The 21,891-nt window shown below is 38.6% G+C and overlaps 1 protein-coding gene across 1 annotated transcript; it reads right to left on the bottom strand.

The window, feature by feature from the left end:
• Positions 1 to 549: 549 nt before the first annotated feature.
• Positions 550 to 14,346, bottom strand: zdhhc2 (zDHHC palmitoyltransferase 2; the record flags this gene model as incomplete). Its single annotated transcript, XM_083890818.1, has 13 exons — positions 550 to 626; positions 1,635 to 1,750; positions 2,140 to 2,232; positions 5,350 to 5,476; positions 5,984 to 6,116; positions 6,297 to 6,335; positions 6,442 to 6,562; positions 7,752 to 7,784; positions 7,890 to 7,959; positions 9,497 to 9,617; positions 10,260 to 10,354; positions 10,732 to 10,758; positions 14,220 to 14,346. The coding sequence occupies 13 exons, from the start codon at positions 14,344 to 14,346 to the stop codon at positions 550 to 552; spliced, it is 1,179 nt and encodes a 392-aa protein (XP_083746944.1).
• Between the last annotated feature and the right edge of the window lie 7,545 nt (positions 14,347 to 21,891).

Here is a 21,891-nt window from a genome sequence, read left to right as displayed (position 1 = left end):
CACTATTAACATTTGCACAGCAGTTAATGCATTTCTCAAAACAAATAGTGGATAACCTGCAAAAGTCATTTGCTCAAAATGGATAGTCCTTTCCTCAAAGGCAAGTATTCATGTCAATGAAACTGCCATTGTCATCAAAATGAGAAGTCTTGACACCATCGTTTATGAACAAGATAGTCAAATGGCTTTGTCATGTTTTCATTATGACAGTTTATTCTCTCAGTGTTTTCCAATGCAACAAAAAAGGTCAGAACTCGGTGACACTACCTGAAAATGCTCAAGACAGCTCTATACCCTACTTGTAGAGCCATTTGAAAACTACAGTAACGTTACACATTGCTGTAGTTAGGGGACTTAGTGAGATATTATGAGATGTTGGATTACTGTCCAACACATACATACCTGTTCTCCCTACCAAATGTTTGATTGATTGAATTCACAGTGGTTCTGCTAACATTTGGTTGCACCCTCCGACCAGACTCAGCCATTGTGAGGCTGTGATTGACAACGTGGTCCACAACTGTAGCTCTAATTTCATTAGGAATCTGCCTATGTGTTTGGTCTCTTCTCACTCTTCCCCTGTTTTGTCCTCTTCCTCCACACATCCTCACCCCTCTTCCACGATTCTGTGTCACAGAATTGTAGAAAAGGTTCACACTATGTCCTGCTCGGTTATATATATGCTTGCCAAGTGAACAAGTGGTTTGTCATTGGTGACAACTAATACTTCACACATCTCCTTAGGAGATATTTCTGTGGAAATATGGAATGCCTATTCAGCATCCATAAGTATAGTTCATTTTGACTGACATGACAGAAGCACATGATAATGTTATAAAACAGCAGATAATTGTATGAAAGCAACTGATATATGTCCAAAAGTATTTGCAATTATAGAGGAAGGAGAAAGTGCTACTATGATGTGCACAAATTACTAAATGTAAATAGTTATGAGAATTTTCATTCTGATCTGAGAAAAGCACTAAAGCGACTGAGAAAAACTGTAACTTTAAATCTTGAGGATTCTTCCATGACTGTAAACATACTCACCTGGATTGGAGACGTCACTTCTAACTCTGGTTACGCCTCATTTTCTATGGTCAGGCCATGATTGTTAGCACCTGAAAACATAAACAGTTTTTTTGTTGTTGTTTTTAAAAAAAATCCTTAATTTATTTTAAACTTTTGATTAGGAGTTCAGACTAGCAGAGCCAGGAACTGAACCCTCAACTTTCAAGTTGAAAGACAACTTGTGCTACCACGGAGCTACCATGGCTCAACCCAAACGCCTCACTTTTTTAATACTTTTATACTTTTACTTCTGAAACTTAAGTACATTTTATAGCAGAACAATAGACTTTAAGTAATAATAATGATAATAATAATATCATTTATTAATGTTATTATAATAATATTAGAAAATATTATAAATATTAGAAAAACATAATTTTCTGGTAAGATACTTACCATATCTTAAGGTACTTTAGACACTTCATACAAGATAGATAGATAGATAGATAGATAGATAGATAGATAGATAGATAGATAGATAGATAGATAGATAGATAGATAGATAGATAGATAGATAGATAGATAGATAGATAGATAGATAGATAGATAGATAGATAGATCACCTTTCTTGTCTTTCTCTGTTGCACTGTCATTCTCTGTCCAGGAGGGGGTGCTAGTGAGCAGTCGACTCTGACTCTCTCTCAGTGGCTTGGAGGGGAAGTGGCGACCCTCTGCTGCACTGCAAACACACACACACACACAAACCATGAGGAGGGTTTTCATCTGGAGATCTGGTCCCTGTTATAACATCTACCTTTTAACATAAAAATATCTTAACTCAATGATCGCAGAAATATCACATCCAGGAACTGGATTGTGGGGGATTTTATTTTGGGTTGCCAAATCAGTTTGCATAATTTTCATGACTCATGATGTTATGGTCTTTGGAAAGTGGGTCACCATAAAAAAAGAGTCTGGGAGTCCAAAAAGATTCACTTAAATCTGCAGGGGTGTGAATTGATTTTCCTGCATCATTAGGCCAAAATGTTGATACATGATATTTGCAAATACTATTTTTTAATGCACCCCTCTCATTCTTAATGTATGCGTCTTTTATGTTTCACTCACCCTTTGTTGGCCAGGTTGGAGCCAGAGGCTGTAGAAGGCTGCTCTGGGTCCAGATTCACCAGACAGGATGGGAATGAGCAACCGTCGCCTAAACTGTAAGACAAAGGATATTATCAACATCAGAATATTAACATGTTATGAATGTATTCTCCTTTGTTATTTATTCTGTAATGTGTGGAAGGTTTTGAGGTTTTACATCTCAATAAACAGAAAAGAGAGGCCCACTCACAGACACATGAAAATGCTACACTCACACCAGTGCAGGTATGAATGGGTGCATTTTCTTTTTAAGTTTATCATTAAAAGTTTGAAAGGAGGTCAAGTTAATTCTTGAATTAATTATCGGTGATGCTGAGTAAGCACAGTATGAGGAGCATGTTGTTGCTGAAATATGAGCCTGCACTGCCACAGAGACAAATGAAGCTCCACGAGGCAAATACTGAATCATCTGGATGTCTGAATAAATTCATAATATCATTAATTGTATCAAAATTAATTAGTAATTCATGGAAAAGTGGAGTTTCTACATTATGTACTGTATATCTATGATGATAGCACATAACACAGATGTTTTCCTCTTTTGAGCCATTCTGTTTCAGTGTAACTTTCAGGGTTCACTTTACTGAAGCTGTTATATCACTTTTTTGTTGAATTTTGGACAACATAGTAAAGTATGACTTTTTTTTATCAAATGTTGGACGACATACTAAAGTATTACTTTTTTTTTGTCACATTTTGGATGACATGCAAAAATGTCAATGCTCAAGATGGCACTTGAACCCACAATCCCTTGATTAGGAGCAAAGTGCCTTATCCATTAGGCCACTGGAACACTTTACAATTCAACATATTGACCTATGACTTTTTTGTCAAATTTTGGACTACATACTTTAGTATGACTTTTTTGTCAAATTATGTACATCATACTAAAGTATGACTTTTTTGTCAAATTTTGGACGACATTAAAGTATGACTTTTTTGTCAAGTTTTGGACGACATACTAAACTATTACTTTTTTGTCAAGTTTTGGACGACATACTAAACTATTACTTTTTTGTCAAATTTTGGACGACATATTAAAGTATGACTTTTTTGTCAAATTTGGACGACATACTAAAGTATGACTTTTTTGTCAAATTTTGGACGACATTAAAGTATGACTTTTTTGTCAAGTTTTGGACGACATACTAAACTATTACTTTTTTGTCAAGTTTTGGACGACATACTAAACTATTACTTTTTTTTCAAATTTTGGACGACATATTAAAGTATGACTTTTTTGTCAAATTTTGGACGACATACTAAAGTATGACTTTTTTGTCAAATTTTGGACGACATTAAAGTATGACTTTTTTGTCAAGTTTTGGACGACATACTAAACTATTCCTTTTTTGTCAAGTTTTGGACGACATACTAAACTATTACTTTTTTGTCAAATTTTGGACGACATACTAAAGTATGACTTTTTTGTCAAATTTTGGACGACATTAAAGTATGACTTTTTTGTCAAGTTTTGGACGACATATTAAAGTATGACTTTTTTGTCAAGTTTTGGACGACATACTAAACTATTACTTTTTTGTCAAATTTTGGACGACATACTAAAGTATGACTTTTTTGTCAAATTTTGGACGACATTAAAGTATGACTTTTTTGTCAAATTTTGGACGACATATTAAAGTATGACTTTTTTGTCAAGTTTTGGACGACATACTAAACTATTACTTTTTTGTCAAATTTTGGACGACATACTAAAGTATGACTTTTTTGTCAAATTTTGGATGACATTAAAGTATGACTTTTTTGGCAAATTTTGCATTTTGTATTCACTATCTTTTGTTTTGCCATTTATTTACAAATCAAAGTTTTAAAGCCGAAGCGAATGTGTGATCTGTATTCATGAAATCCACTTGCGCACGTCAGTAGCACATAGCTCAGAGACATTATGGGTGTAACACTAATGTGCATGCTCTATGGGCCGCACAACCCAAAAATAAACCCGGAAGTCAGAAACTTTTTTGGCATATGAGCTGAGTGAGCATAAAATACATCCATGCTCTGTGCTCCCATCGTCACCTGTGTCACTTCCGGGTCAGATGTCACGTGGTAAATACTGTTATACATTTCCAAAGGGATGCACTTTACACTTTACAATAAGGGTCCAAAAAGCATTCAGTAATGTTAACTCTGGTTAATTAATGCTGATGGGGTTAGGTCAGGTAACTAATGTTAAGTAATACCTTACATAAGGTTAGGTAAGGGTTACCTGATGACATACACAGCACAGCATTAGTAAATGATTAATTAAGACCTAAATGAATTGTTTATTAATGCTCATCCAGGTAACATGTACACTATACAGTGAATGATTACTAGATGCATTAGTTAGCTGTTACTTAATGCATATTCACTCCGAATGAACACCATTAGTTAATTATTACTAGAGACATTATTAACAGCTTACTAATATATTAACTACTGTGTTAATTAATGCTGAGTAATGCATATCGAATGATACATTCTTTGAATACGGCAATCATAAAAAGTGTGAAATCAGTAGTGCTCTCTCTGTATCTGCTCTCATGTATCTTCTGCTAACACAAAATTCATGGAGAAAAAAAAGTGTGTTTTTTTAAATATGCAACAAATGAATTCATTAAATCATATTGAACATTAATAGATTGGCCTCACAGAGATAGATTAATAGAACCAAAGCAATGACACGAGTGGCACAAGGCCCAGTTCGAGGATTTCCACCCATGTGTCATGTGTCATGGCCGTCTCTTAAAGCCAATCGTAAAATTTAAGGAGGTTCTTATAAAGTTTTGTTGCTATGGACTAATGTAATAATGTAATAAAAAAAGAACTCTCTGGTCTCTGGTTTCCTTTCTCAGCTCAGGGCAGTTGCCTGCGTTGCTTCCCCTGTTCCAATGTCCTTGAAGACAAAATATAGTCCAAATACAAGCATCTCCACTGCTGAAGTTGGATTTCAGTGTTTACAGATCTAAAATTAGCCACACTGCAGAGCAGAATCTCAAGTTTTTTTGACCTATAACTGTCCTGTCCTGAAAAATAATCTAAAAAATAAATTATACCTTCATTATTCCTGTCAACACTGACTTATTTTATTGGGCATGTTCCCTTCGATTTAAGGACGTTTCTTTTAAATCTTTTTTTGACTTTTGAACATGTCAGACAAGATGGACACACCTGGAGAATAAGGGAACAGGCCAGTATTTAACTTCATCACCAAAGACCTGGCGGAAGTTCTTACTGAAGCCCAGACTGAAACCGTTCTTGTCTGTGCCGTGACGGAACACCGGAGCACGTACAGCCTCTGAGGAGAAGAAGAAGAAGAAGAAGTATGACTAATAAATACACCACTTCATCATTCAGATCATAGACTAACACGTGAATGTGAGCGGCTGCATCAATGAAACAACACTGAATCAAAGTGCCTTTTGTCGTGCAGGAGACGCAGTCCACAAACTGCTCCACCAGGTGTGACTTCTCTTCCTGCCAGTGTCTGTTACTAAGCCGATTAATGCATGCGAGCCTTGTGTCTTTGCATAACATTGTAACTTACTCTGGATAATCCACTCCCCTCAACACACACAGACAAAGTGTGCCAGTGTGCACACATAATGAGAAAGTGCTCCGTCTGATTACAGCCCAGAGAGGCTCATCAAATCACTGCACTGGCGAGGATGGTGACCAGCGGCGGGAGAAAAAACATATCCTTCATCATTAGTGCGGAGATGACGACGTGTAAACAATGAACACACTGAAAACATACTCTCCACGCACAAAAGAAAAGAGTGAGCTGCTGCTGTGCACCACCTACCAAGAGTTGATCTGTTCTTGCAGACGAGCCAGCAGTGATAGATGAAGAGCGAGGCGAGGCTGACTGAGAACATGGAGGCCGAGAAGAAGAGGAACAGGATGTGGAACTTGGCCTGAGTGTCTGGGAGGTCGTTCTGATGGAAAAACAACACGTCAACACACCTGCACAAGCACAGAGTGGACACTAAGATCTATTGCAGTGCAGGTAGATCTGGACACGAAGCAGGATCTTTCTACCGAGAGAGATTTCTACCCTGCTTTTCTAGAGGGATACTTTCTATTTTTGTGCCACTAACTAGTTGGCTGATTCGTACCAGGTATTCTTTCAGACGGAAGTGGGCTCTACCTCCAGCCTTGAGGGAAAAGAAATGAAATACCACACACGGCATGTGCCAAGTTGTATCGCACATTTTTCAGAGGTATTCTGTGCAAATAATACAACGTGAAAGTTATATTTACCGTCCAAAATTTGATGAAGTATTGAAGATCTGTAGCAGTTATAAAAAGGCAGTAGAGGAGCGAATATGCCAAGAACAGCATGAAATGTTTGTAGTTGGAGAATCCCACACAGTTGTTCACCCTGGGACAAGAAGGACAGGGAACAACGCCCAGAAATCACAATCTGGATATAGTACAATAAAAGGTATTATTTTTAAACAATAGTTATAAAACATGTGTGAATGTTTTTCTGTATCATCTGTCACATTGTTAGACAAGTTGAAAGCATTTAAATAAACAGCAACTTTACATTATAGTACAGTAACTATGTGGTAATGTATTGTAGTGGTATAGTATTATTTATTTTATTTTTTTTTATTTTTTTTTATTTTTTTTAAAGAAAAGCTAGTATATTGTAACCCTAGCTTAATGCTATAGTAATCACAGATTAATAAATAAGTAATAACAATGGAACGTGTGTTTGGGACAAAAAGGAGAATGAATTTCAACATCATATAATATAGTAATTAGCAATTTGGATCAGGAAATATTTTTCCCAAATGTCAACATACTGTACTGTGCATTACCAAGTTATTACCTGGATGGTGTTATTGAAATATTAAATCCTTATACCACCTTATTACAAATGTAAATACCGAGCTGGAAATGACCATAATATTGTAAAATCATCATGATATACATACTATACTTTCCTGAAATGTAAAGCATTAGACAGCTTTCTGGCACAATGAAGGTCTTCCATGTGTAATTCTCCACTTTGTGTGAACACATTTAATGCATTCACATTTACTTTTTTGATACTTCTTTTTTATGACACATTTTCAGCCTATTTTTTTTCCATAAAAAACGAGGTGTATACGTGTATCAGGTACGTCACTGTAGAACCTAACTACAATTGAAAATAATCGCAATGACATATTTATTCAGCCTAATCTTTTATGTCAGTCATTGTTCCTTCCTGGTTCCTCCACGGTTTAGAAGACAAAAGAAAACACAGAGTAGAAAGAAAGAGTTTGGCAGAAAGACTGAAGACTGGATTTAGATTTGTTTTGTCTCCCTCTGCTGCCAAACTCTGTCATTTGGCAAAGTGAAATGTTCAGTTCTGTCCAGTGAAGGAGTTATTTATGCTATCTACACAATGTCTGTGTAAAAACCATCCTGATTGTAAAAGATTGTAAAGAGAAGAACGTTGTTTTACACTGATTCTGTATAAAATAACATATGGAAATTATAGACCTTGTGAGTGAGGTGTGACACCGACTTTTTTAAACTCCACTTTTTAAAAGTGTCTCTATAGTGACAGTACGTACCATGGGCAGTGATGATCCATCTTCAGGATGCATCTGTGACACAGCAGATTCAGATGTCAACTCTGCCTGACACAGTGCAACACAATATACAGTATGGTGTTGACTTTCCTCTGCAGGTGAATGAGCACAGAGACGTACCTATCACACACTGAACAATGGTGACATCGATCAGGCTTCAGCAGCTGGCAGCGGTCGCAGAAGCGGATTGCTGAGGAGACACAGTCCGAGTCAGTCACAGAGACAAAGACATCATCATCATCATAATCATCTTCATCATCATCGTCATCAGCAGCAGCAGCAGCAGCCTCTCCAAACACCTGACCACAGACTTACAAGGTGAGGGATGTAACTCTTACAGTTGAAGTGTTTTATTTTATGTTCTGGGGAGAGTTCAGGGAGTTTTTGTAAACTATAATGTAAACTGAAATAATATATATATTTTTTTTTTTTTAATATTATGTTAAAATGTATAACCTTAAAGTTTGGTGTTCTGCATGCTAGGGATGTCCATGAACACTACTTTTGTAAATAATTACTTCCAAAACACATAAACCTGGAAAATGTTTTTCCAGTGACTGGAAAGTGACTTCACTGATTATGTCATTTATGGAGCTATCTATTATCACGAGGTGGCAGCAGCAGCAGCAGCAGCAGCAATATTATCTGCTGTTTTTGTGTGTTTGCAAAGGTGATGACATTCATGAGGTTTCTTGAATGCATCTCATAGCCACTCCTTTAAACTGAACACATTGTTGAACCTGCATTACTCTGACTCGTTCTCATGCACTGCAGTTTGTTGTTTAATTTCTAGTCATTTAAAGTCTGTTGTTTGGTATTTTGTTTGGACACTGAATGAACTGAGTCACATGATCAGAAAACTAAAGTGGATTTGTGGGTCAGAGTCACACTAATTTTCTCTGAAAAACTAACTAATTAATGAATTTTACAAATTAATAAATACATAAAAAAAAAGTTACTTTTAGTTAACAAAAATGTATACAAAGATTTGTATATGAATGTACACATTAAAAAAAACTGTTATTGTGTTAAAATGTTATGGTCATATATGGAGAAACTGGGCCAATGTAATTGTTAAAACTTGTACACTTATTTTTATTGTTTTGCAGTTTTCATGGTGCTGAATGAGGAGAGAATAAATACACATTCAAAGATGTCTAAGATGTCTAAGTATGAAGCAACGGCCATTATTTCATTGGAGCTGTGGCTTTATAACGAGGATGAAATGAGCTGTGAAGTCTGCTTGTGAAGTCAGTCTAAACCAATCATTCTCAAACTTAAAGCTGAAGTGCATAACTTTGTAGATGTTGTTGTTGTTGATGTTCCCTCCTCTGTCTGGTCTTCTTGAACAGAAACGATAACGGTAAACGATATATCATCAAAGTGCTGAACAGCTGAAATTTTTGGAGCGATGAAATTTATGCCTAGACATTTTGTTGTGTTTTCAGTCGGTCTTTCTAGACAGAAAACAAATCACTTCCTGTGTGCAGCATGGGAATATCACAGGGCGACATGAGCGCTTAACACAGCTACACTGAGAAACACAGAGTGAGTTGTGTGTTGCTGAAAGGCTTCATCAGTGTTGTGTGAACTCATTTGACAATGGTGTAACAGACATTTGTTTATATTTCAAAGTTCCCCTATGGATTATGTCTATATTGTCATTAACAATAAATACGACTGTAACAATATGCAAAGCAAGTTTTAACTGAAGAGTGCAGTAGTACCTCCAGAGTTGGTGCGGGTGTCGATGGGAAGATCCTTGGCTATTCTCCTCAGGATCTCCTGCTGAGACTCTCCCCGGTCTTCACGCTCCAGCAGCTCCTTGTCAGAGTAGGACAGGTGAAACTATGTAGGGCAGAAACAAAGTCAGGAAAGACATGTGCGATTTAAAAAAAAGAAAAGGAGAACAGATACAGAGATCAGTATTTTTCATTCCTAACAAATCATAATACAACGATCACATATGTTGGCTTAGGTTTATTTAGTCTGTTTTGAGCCACAGACTGTGTGTTTGTAGTGAATCTGCAGCTCAGCGGTGAAGAGAGTCTGTTTCTTCTGATTCTTCCACTTGTTTCATCGCTTTCTGCATCACCAAGCAAACAGCACAGAGCTGAGATATTACATTCAGCCATTCAGGCCATTTATGAAACGAATAACAGTACAGCACAGCACCTATGAAACCTGACTCTTATCCATCACAATCACAGAACCTCAAGTGATCCAGAGATCACATTTAATAAAGGATACGCTTTCACTGTGAGGTGTCTATAGCCGTTACGTGTGCTTCCTCATACAGGATGTATGTATGTGTGCATTTGCCCTGCAGAATTGTGCACTGTGGCCAGATACAGAGCCATTAGAGTGCAGCTTCAGGCCTCTCGACTGGAAAGTGTTATTAGTCTAAATGCAGCGCTCAATCACACGGTGAAGGCTGCACTTGCCTCATCATCTCAGCCGAGTGGAGCGCCGTGTCGCAGACACACTCACCTCCTTCAGGGGGTTCATGGGCCTGGTGAAGATGGTTTGCCAGTATGCCCACACAAACATGATGAAAACAGCATGGTACACCAGCAAGTACACCACTGGAATAGATAAAACACAAACAATGTGTGGTCATCATACACTGTGTTTATTAACAATATGAGCAGAGGCAGATGTGATTTCATTTGTTCCACCACCAGGGCTCCATAAGTATATATATATAAAATGTATACAAGGGAACGATAGCATCTCTATGTCTAGAAACTGGATAAAAGCCTGACTCTCAACATAAAGCTGCTTTAGTTGAACACAAATGTGATGACACACTTCCTGTGTGCAGATACAGACTGGCTGATTGTAGTGTTTTGGAGTGAGCCGCCCTCTGCTCAGGCCCTCCCTCCTCTGACCCAAACCTCTGCTCAGCACTGACGGTCATAAAAGAGAGCAGGACTCACAGGAATGAAGACAAAACACTCACCCTTTTGTCCTGTGTCTTCAATGGACTCTGAAAGATGACAAATGAAAAGATGCATATGGTCATGTCTGTGCTGAATTACAAAAGGTGTTCCAGATACATGTATGTATACAGTATATATATATATATATATATATATAAAGGAGGATACAGGTTTTATTTTATTTTGAAATCACTCACACACAGAGAGCAGTGTTTAACTGACAGTCAAATTATGAAAAATGTATATGTAAGTCTGTATACTTACACATAGTGTTCAGTACCACACTGTCCACAAAATAAACACACAGCACACTACCAGTCAAAGTGTGTGTTTATGTGTGCGTGTGTGTGTGTGTGTGTGTGTGTGTGTGCGTGCGCGTGCGCGTGCGCGTGCGCGTGTGCGTGTGTGTGTGTGTGTGTGCATGTTTGTGTTCTTTTATGGATATCTTCACAAACACAAAGTGAGAACATTATAGCTGGTCCTCACATTCTGTTGCCCCTTAAAAGAGGTTTTTGAGGGTGGTTAAGACCTGCTTTTAAGGTTAGTGTTAGGCATTTACACAGGGCTGCCAACTTTTGAGAAAACCTTGGAGTGAGACATTGTGGCATGCGGGGCTAATGTATGGCTGGTTAACAGCACACACCCAATATATTTATTTATAGTAATATTTTGCATCCAAAGCTTAATGAATGATTTATACAATATGATTTATGGATTATTAATGCTTAATAGTCATAATTCTTTATACAATAATAATAATAATAATAATAATAATATGGTAAATAATATAGATACAATGGGAGCTGGATTCGATCCTTTTTTCCGTTTTTCTATTCTCCTGCAGTCCCCAAAAACAAAAGCGTGCAAGCCTATCTTTGTGGGGACATTTTGTCTGGTGATGGAAAAACAAATTTGCCTGTGTGCGTGCATGCCTTCTTGTTCCTCCTTCTATATCAAATGAATGACTGATATTATAACTGTGACCCAGTCTGAGTCACCATTCAAGCATTTCTGAAGCTCCATCTCTCAAATAGAAGTGTTATAGATCACCTATGAGGACACTACATTGACATTTTCTCCAAGACTTAACTTAACTATAATATTAACCTCTGACCCAACAAATCCTCTTCTTCGTCTTCTACTAGGACATGGCTTTTAACAAGCTGTCCCTATAATTACCTGATCTTCAGTCTGAAATTCATCCCCAGAGGTAGCTTTACACACACACACACACACACACACACACACACACACACACACACACACACACACACACACACACACACACACACACACACACACACACACACACACACACACACACACACAGCAGGGTTACTGAGGAAAGGTGAGCCAAGGAGATACGGCCAAAAATCATATGCTGCACCTTGCCAGCAGTGTCCAACAGTGAAGCTTGTGTGTGGGCACATACGTGTCCACATGAGTGTGTGTGAGGACGGTGTGTGTAAAATAGAGATTCAACAACCATGCATGCATGCATGTTTCTATTTCTATTCTATTTGAATGTCTGACAATGCGGGAAGACAAAGATCACCTGATTTCACATTTTTAAAATGAGAATCAGTGGTTGGGTGCTTAAAAGACAAAAAATGTAGGTCAATCACAGATTGCTTGGGGTGAATTATAAGAGCCAGACAATGGGATTAAACAAAGCTGCTGAACAGGAGGAATATCAGCTGATGATACTTTCATACAGCTGTCTCTGTGTCTGTGAGCAGAGCACATGCTGACTCTCCCATGCTGCTGCTGCTGCTGCTGCTGTTTTCATCAGTGCATACCATGTGACTGAGACCATCACAATGTCTTTCTTGTTCTGCAGCCTTTACAACAGGGAGCTCCATAAAAACCATGACCAGACGCTGTTTTTGCTTTTCTCTTTTGAACGATGGGATGGACTGAGCCACACTTCTATAGATTGAGGACATTTGTCTCACGAGCAGAACTGTGTATAAACTTATACTTTACATTATTGATCATTACATTGTTCGCTCAGGGTAACGAGTTACCAAAATAAAACCATATGCTGATATAAAATAACATTAACATTCTCCCTGAACAAGGGAACGTACAAATCTGTATCCACATAATACAACTTCAGACACTTTTATCTCTGTTTATGGTAGTTTCTTGATTGTTTTTGTTCGTCTTGAATCTTTTTGAGTGAATATGTGTCTCTGTGGTTGTTTTGCTTTTATTTATTGGATCTTTTTGTGTATCTCTTTTTTATAGTAGTTTTCTCGTCATAGTGTTTGGGTCACTGAGGTCATTTTGACCTTAAGGTTTTGTTTTCAGAGTCATTTGTCTGTCTGTAGCATCTCTTTTTGTTGTTTTACATCTCTTTGACATTATTATAATTTGTGTTGTTTTAACTCATGCAGAGGATCCAGTCCAGGACTTCTGGATACCTCTAGCTGACTTCATGATAATAATGATACTATATATGGCATCACATTTGTTCAGAGGGGGTCAGTCAGATAATTCCACCCATGTGGCCTGAACTGACCCCACTGGTGCGAGTGCACCCAATAAATTTGCATCATTTGACTTTGACTGATCAGGTGTAAAGACAAACTTGAAGGTGTTCATTTTCAGTTACAGCTGGGCTGCATATGAGGCTAAATCTTAAAATATATATATATATATTTGTTCCTGTGTTTTATTTTTGTTTGGTTTCTATTTAATTCAGCCTTTGACAGCAGAAATCTTATTTCCTGGACAGAACTGACAAATGGAGCAGAGGAACCGGTTGCTGAAACTGCTCCAAAAACATTCCTCACTATCCAGGTCAACTCAACTCTGTTCACCATCCAGTGAGGAGGTTCACTGTCTTCAGCAGCCACAGTTAGTGTGAAGGGAGGAGGCAGGCCTGACTCAAAATCCATTACAGTCAGACGTGTTGCCAAAAGATAATGCTGATCGTGTTGTGGTAGTAGATATATATTAAGATAATGAAGCTCAGCCACTACATGAGCCTGAAACCATTAGTGTAAGTCTTCCAGAGAGTGCTGAGAGAGTGCTAGTGGTGGAGTCAAGATAAGTCATGTGAGACACATGGTCTAATCCCATATTCTGTCCATATCCTGTGATGCTTTGTCATGAAAATGCAACTAATGTTCCTTCACAATAAAAGCAGGCTGTTTTCTATCTTTCTAATCCTGTTGTGACCTAAAAATAATTAGATTTCATTCACAAATGCACGTCCCCAAATATACAAACAGTCTGGTTACACACGCACACGCACGCACACACACACACACACACACACACACACACACACACACACACACACACACACACACACACACACTGCGTAAACAACAAGACAGTATTCTGCAGAAATAAATAATAACAATCAGCTTGGATCACAATCTGCTAAAGCGCGCGCGCGCACACACACACACACACACACACACACACACACACACACACACACACACAAACACACACACACGGTGTCCTCACACTACCCAGACAGCTGGTCTCTTACCAATGCAAAGCTGCAAAACATAGGCGTAGTATGACCACGCTACTATGAGGGCGATGAAGAGAACTGGGATCCAGTACAAAACTCTCTGACAGCCCCGCTTGATACTACGCGAGCCCGACGGTGCCATAGTCTAGGAGAGGCGCATTTCTCGTGCGCATTCGTGTGTGCCTCTGCCTCCCCACGCGCTGCTCAGTCAGAGTCAGTGTGTGTGTGTGTGTGTGTGTGTGTGTGTGTGTGTGTGTATGTGTGTGTGTGTCTTCCTGTTGTAGACTGTCACTGCATCGTAGCCCCGGCTCTGATCAGTCTAAATAATAGGCGGCTCAGACGCAACATGGTACAACCAGCCGTCCTCCTCCTCCTCCTCCTCCTCCTCCTCCTCCTCCTCCTCTGCTGCTGCTGCTGCTCTGATCGTCCTGCTCAGCCGCTGGCACAGACTATCACATAATATCAGACAGCTCACACACACTTGAGCACACACACACACACACACACACACACACACACACACACACACACACACACACACACACACACACACACACACACACACACACACACACACACACGAAAGAGAGAGATTTGCGCAGCTTGTTGGAACACTGCACTGATTTCCATTCATTAAGGCACCCTAACTGAGACTATTTCCCTTAACTTAACTGCATGACCAGGATATGCACTGACCTTAACCTTAACCTTAAATCCACACCTTGCTCCTCACTTCAACCACAGCAAGGATGCGATTCTACCTCATGAGGATGATATGTCCTTACAAGGTCAGTATTTATACAGGAGAAGGTCCTAAAGAGGTACAACAACCAGAATACACACTCATACACACACATGGTTGCACAACTATTCTTCTTAAGACACTGCATTGATGTCCATTCATTTGAATTTGAATTAATTCGCTAACCTTAACCATAACCAGTTATACCTAACCCTGATCTTAACCTAACCACAATTCAAATCTAAGTCCTAAACTTAACCAGCTCCTCAGAAATGAGGTTTTGTCTCATTAGGAGCAGGTTTTGGTCTCCTTGAAGACGACTGGTCCTAACAAGGTCTGTGTTTCAATCAGAAAATGTCCTAAAGAGGTGACAAAACAAGGAGAAACACACACACACACACACACACACACACACACACCATAGAGTCAGCAGCACCTCTCTGCTGCCTCCCCACAGGTTGCCATGACGTCCGTGGATGCTGCAAGCCTGGCACATTTTTCACCACTAGCAGATGGGTTCAATAAGTTCATACTCACCAGTGTTCAAACAGGGTTCTCTCTCCCTCCCTCTCTCCCTCTCCCTCTCTCTCTCCCTCTCTCTCTCTCTCTCCCTCTCTCTCTCTCTCTCTTGCTCTCTCACACACACACACACTGCAGACACACATTTGTTATTGGAGCACTGAGTTCAGCTCAAGATTTTTTCAAGTTTGAGTGCTTTATTCTAATCTCTCTCCTTTATCCTGGTCGCTGTAGTGTGTGCCTTAAAGGAACAGTTTGTGAGTCAGCACTGCGCCAAAAATCTGCCACAAGGCGCAAGACACTCGCTCTGTCACCGGGGACACAAGGAAAACAGGTCTTAAACACTAAGACTAAGACTAAAAAAGTCCACCCTCACACGAGTCTATGATATCTTAAGAATATTATGTTCACCTGTGAAGTCAGAGGCACTTTATGAACCACTCACTCCATGTACCAAAGTGATTTTACCCCCTGGCACACAGCAGTCGTTGATTCAAATGTGTCATTTAGTGACTTTGGTGTGTGAACTTGTTTGTTTGGATTTTCCAAGGTGACACAGACATACGAGCAGTAGAGCAGCAGCTCGTGTTCTCAAGAGCTAAAAATTTCGATTTTCTGTGGACTTTGGTACAGGAGAATTACTAGCTAACAAACTACTGTAACACACACAAACACACATATATACAATTGTTTTGTGTTTTCCATTAAAACTCATACGTTTATTAATCAAAAGAGTTGCAAAATGAATAGAAACTATAGTCAAGACATTGACAAGATTAGAAATAATGATTTTTATTAAAAATAATAATTTTGCCCTTCAAATTTTGCTTTGGTCAAAGAACCAGCAAAACTGTTTTCAGCTGTGCTAACATCATTGCACAAGGGTTTTCAATGGTTTTCTAATGATCCAATAGTCTTCTAACGCCATTAGCAAACACAATGTACCATTAGAACACTGGAAATGAGCCTCTATACACCTATGTAAATATTCCATTAAAAACCAGACGTTTGCAGCTAGAATAGTCGTTTACCACATTAACGATGTAGTGTATTTCTGATTCATTTAATGTTATATTCATTGAAAAAAAAGTGCTTTTCCTTCAAATCTAAGGACATCTCTAAGTGACCCCAGACCTTTGAACTGTAAATAAAACATTTTTTGCCTTGTGTTATCACTGGAAGCCTTGTCTTTAGTGAAAGTGAGTGTCCGTGTCTTAGGCTATGGTTCTGAACAACAGTGTTGCACTGATTGCATGCACTATAAGGTCAGTGTCAGTATGTAGCATACAAACACACTGCAAAGGGATTTGATCTGTTCCTTTAATTGGACTGTTTTCTCTGGCTTTATATAGTTTATAACGTGCTAGTGTGAGAGGAGAATGTGGCATTTCATCATTACCTGACAGTAGCTGGAGGTCTGCAAAATCCACCTGCTTCTGCTGTTTCACACCCAAGTGCACCTGCACAACATTTTGCCATCCTGCGGTTCATCCTGCAGGATTTTATATATATATATATATATATGTATATATATATATACATATATATATATAATATAATGCAGCATTATATTCTGTAGCTCCCATACTTGTTTGCTGTTTGTATGTGGGAATGAATCAAACTGGGATTAAGCAAATGTTGTCTGTTGGCGTTTGTGTGTGGGCGCCATGCTGCAGCAAACGGGACAATATGCACTCCAAACGTGACAATCTTCATTTTGTTCTCAAACACATCTTTACAGAAGAGCTCAACGTATGATAAATAATGAGTAAAAACAATAATTTATACACACAGCAGCTCCGTGTCCTTGTTGCACCCTCTCATTAAACCAATTAAAGACTGCGGCAGAAAAAGAAATCAGAAAACACATTCACTGTATCACATCCACAATCAAACCAAATCTGTATAAAACCATTCAAAGAGCTCACGTGCCTGTTTTTCCTGAAGGAGGTAAAACTCGATGCCTTCGTGGAAGCTCATTAAAATCATTGTGCAGAGGGTGCGAGGAGTCCAGCGGGACAACCTGAGATTTCTGCGAGTCTCAGACTTCACACACAAGCCAAAGATAATTAAAATTGCCACGAGTGTCTTCACAGATTGATTAACTTGTCATTAAAGGTTCCATTCAACCTGTATAATGTTCTCAGAGGGAGCTCTTTGCCCCAGTGAGCTCAATAAAAAAAAAACTGGTGCGGTTTGGTATTGAACAGGGAGGATTAAAAGGAAAAGCAAAACAGGGAATTGTAGGGTCTGATTTCTGAGTTTACCCCATAGGAACGAAACTAGCTGGGGTGTCTTTGTTCTCCTGTTTCAAGTTTGAGTTTTGGAGACTGAGTAGCACTTTTAGCCTGTGTTAAATAAAGTGGATTATTCATATTGTAATCCTGGTAACAGACATTTTAGATCATTTGGGGCAAGTAGACAAATTCTCCTCCTGTTTTTTACCTTTGTAATAATGAGTATTCCCTGAGACTGTGAGAGTCTTCAGTTATCCAGATTTTATTTGATATTTCATCAAATAAAATCTGCTCAAAGATCAACTGAACATCTAGAGAACTTCTACAAAAAGTGGCTAACAACATTGTCTGCAGTCATTATAATAAATTCTGAATATGTGTTACTATGATTTATTACCATTAAGTCATAGATTAATGTAATCGGAAATACACTTTTGTGCATTAGTGCATCCTAGATAATAAAGACAAACTTAAAGGTGAAGTAAGTAGTTTATAGTGCCATCTAGAGGAGAGGCTGAAATTTACAACAAAGAACTGCTCCTCTGCTCACCCCCTCCCTTCCCTGAGCGATGCGGTATCCTCAGTCGCTCAAATGTCGTCCTCGTCATCTTTCTCCGTGTCAGCAGATGAGGTTCGTGAGGTGAGGGAGAGGGCGAGATACCGCGGCTGTAGCAGACGAAGCGGAGAGAGTGGAGGCGGGACTTCCGCTACAAGTAAAGCGACGCTTGATTTGTTCTCTCGCGTTTGTCCTTACAGGCTCCGGTAGAAACATGGCGTCTCGCTGCTAACAGTGGCTATGCAACCGCGGTCCGCGACCATGTTATTTTACATGACTTTTTGAAACACTACGAAAATGAAACAAAAAATATTATACAGCGACTAGACAATGCAGGAGCACATAATATGTATAAAAAAGTGGATTTTGGGTTATATAAACCCATAAATACTACACAGTGTCCCTTTAAATCAAATAAGGTGAATTAATGTATGTCACTTTGCTGTGATTGTGTCTGTGTGTTTAATTTTAACGTGTGGGCTATAATGTGGGCAATCATATTCTGCAAATAATTGTCCTATAATGTCTTTGTTATCGAATGTGCTTAGTGTGGTATTGCTAATGAAGCTGCAATGGCATTTGTCCAAATATTTAAGTGTTTGTTCAACCCTCAATCCCTAGTTATTTTTTAAATATAAATATAAACTTGCATCAAAATAAATGTGAAAGAGGATGTAAGTCTCAACACCTAAATATACCAACTCAAACACAGACACTTCACCTTATTTCATTTCCTATTATAATGGTGTACATACCAAGTAGTTCCTGATGTAAATGATATATATATATATACATATATATATATATGTATATATATATATACATATATATATATACATATATATATACATACTCAATAGGTCTGAGAAAGAAATAGAAATAAATCTTGTCTTACAACACCAGTAAGAAAGTGAAACCTCTGAAACCGTGGTAGACCTTGACCACAGTGGCTGACAGCTCTCCAATAATATTCACTGATGTTACGTATGTGTGGACATGGTGAGTAAACAAGTGCAGGCCTGTAGGTTTTTCTTAAACTGAGCTGAAAACAGAAACAGATAGTGTCAAGTCACAACATAATGCCAAAGTCCTGCTGTGTCACTTAAAAAAAACAAGATTCCTCGTTAAAGACATGATAAAAGTCAAAAGTCTGGACAACAGATGGAGCAAAAAAAGCAGCACATTTCTCTGTGTGCACCAGATAAATGGCCAGATTAACACTGAAATTTAACATTCTTTAGTTTTTTCAGAGATCTGTTCAGTAGGTGCTGACTGCAGATTATTACCCCGCTGAATTAATAATTTAAAGATAAGAAAGAAAAGTTCCTGATTAGAGTATGGGACGCCCACACAGCCGCAGGTTCCCAGTGATTAATACTGTTAATGATTTGCTTTCAGGTTTAGGATAAAACAGCTCATTTATTCTACAGTGGCTCTGCAGTCAGCCTTACTTAAAGGACAGAGGATCAGCTGACATTTGTCAACAACTGAGAGAGAACAAAAAAACAACCAAGAAGACAAATATTTTATCTCATATTTATTGCGCCATGTCATAATAAATGTAACATCAGAATGCAGAGGCCTACTTTTAAACATGAGGAGTAGCTTTCAAAACGTTCCAAAACGAGGTAGACTAAGCTAAACATTCAATATTTAAACAGAAAGTGGTGTGGGTCTGGTTAATATTAGAGTCTATAACGTGTTTATCTTCAGACTATTTCAGCACATTCCACCCAAAGCAAACATTACACCAGGAAACAACAGTCATGGAGAATTCCTTAGGATTTCTGTGGAGGAGATTTGTAAACTCTTCCTCATACAAAGTCTAAAGGGAAGGTTGGTTTAATCCACTGCTCATTAAAGTCAACACTAATTTAAATAGAGTGTCCCGAGAGTGGAAACAAACATATGGCTTTATATATATATATATATGTGTGTGTTTTTTTGCATATATTTATAAAGAGGTCATCTCTGCCAGTGGCATAAAAATAGCACTTGGGTTTTACTCGCCAACAAATGATTAACACAGTTAGCTGCCTGTAGTTAAACAGTGGAAATGCAGCAGACTTGAGTGCGTGCTTTCAGGCCTGTAAGCTCTGGGGACCCTGGAAGATTTTAGCTGCAGAGCTTTTGGGGGAGGAGGAGGAGGAGAGGAGGAAGTGGAGGATGAAGGAGAGGGGGCGTGGCCTACACTGATCTGTGCAGGCGGCTGCAGAGCCAACAAACAATTCAAACGGGAAAAATATAAATATCAGTTAACAAGCTTTTATGGATAAATATATTCACAAGTAGATAAATGAATAAATAGTTCTGAGCAGGCGGAGGAGTTTACACAAACTGATCAGTGCAATTTTAGAGTCCTGCAACACGGCGATGAGCGCATTTTCTCAGCGTGTTCCTAATGGGTCACTTGCAAGAGCGTCGTGTTAGTTTGACCACTTCCTGTTCGTACCACATCCTGTTTATTTTTGAACTTGTAACACAGAGCATTAAGACGCTGCAGCATGCACTAACCCTTCTGTCCCGGTGGAGAGAACACAGCAGGCAGAACTCTCGTCCAGTTTGTGCAGACATGCAGTGACGCGAGCGTCTTAACCTGGACACAGAAACACAAGAGAAAATGATGTTTAGCCTGTAAGCAGACGGGAAACATAATGCAGAACATGCAAAGGGATAATAACACTGATAACAGGGGAGAAGCTCTGTCCTCACCACAATCTCACACACACACAGACATGTACGCTTTAGTGGAGACCAAAGCAGCTGAACCTCACTGTTTGTCAGTGTTTGTACAGAATATTAACGTGGACGCAACAGATTCAGAACAAAGCAGCAGCGGTTCTCAAACTTTTTAAAGTTTTTATACCAGGTATCATCTGAGATAATACTGAGCTCTCAAAGTAACACCATTATCACCAAGGTTAAAATACAGTGGTGTAAAAAGACAGAGCAAAAAGTCAGCAACAGACTTTTGACAGGAGGAAGATTTATTCCCAATAACATCATTTGCTCTCTCATCATCCTCCTCTTCCTCACATATACTTCACACACTGGTATAGTGATATTAGATTAAGATGGAACGAGAGATAAAGTGACTCAAATTATTATTATTCAATTTATTTTGGCTGCTGTGTGTCATTGAGCCATATTTTTAGACACGACTAAAACATCCGTGCATAGAAGACTGGAGAGAAAAACCAGTTTTTGAACTTTACTCCACAATTCTTAACATCACAGTTACACCATACTGTATATAATGAGCGAAGAGGAGAAACTTTGCGTTTGCTTTACTCGTTCTTTAAAGATGAGACCGTTGTCAGAATGTCAGACATAAGCTGTGATAAAGAAAAACATGTGTGAAATGACTCTTTTAGCTTTTAGAAAATGTAAATGTCACCACAACTATGCGTCATTTTATACTTCAGGTTAGCATCTTCTTGAGATGACATAGATTTGACTTAAACAAGCGTAATCGTTCTACTTTGACTTCCTGTAGTTCCAGCAACTTCCAGCTAAATCATACTGGGTGAGCTGTGTTTTTCTGAGCTTTTTTGAAACAGGTAACATAAAATAATATTAAAAGAAAACACACTGCTTCCATTCTACTAACCCTCAGAAAAACAAAACATAACT

The sequence above is a fragment of the Microchirus variegatus genome (assembly GCF_963457635.1).
Source record: "Microchirus variegatus genome assembly, chromosome: 6".
Lineage (NCBI taxonomy): Eukaryota > Metazoa > Chordata > Actinopteri > Pleuronectiformes > Soleidae > Microchirus > Microchirus variegatus.
The sequence above is the reverse complement of the archived record's forward strand: the minus strand, read 5'-3'. Positions and strand labels throughout refer to the sequence as shown.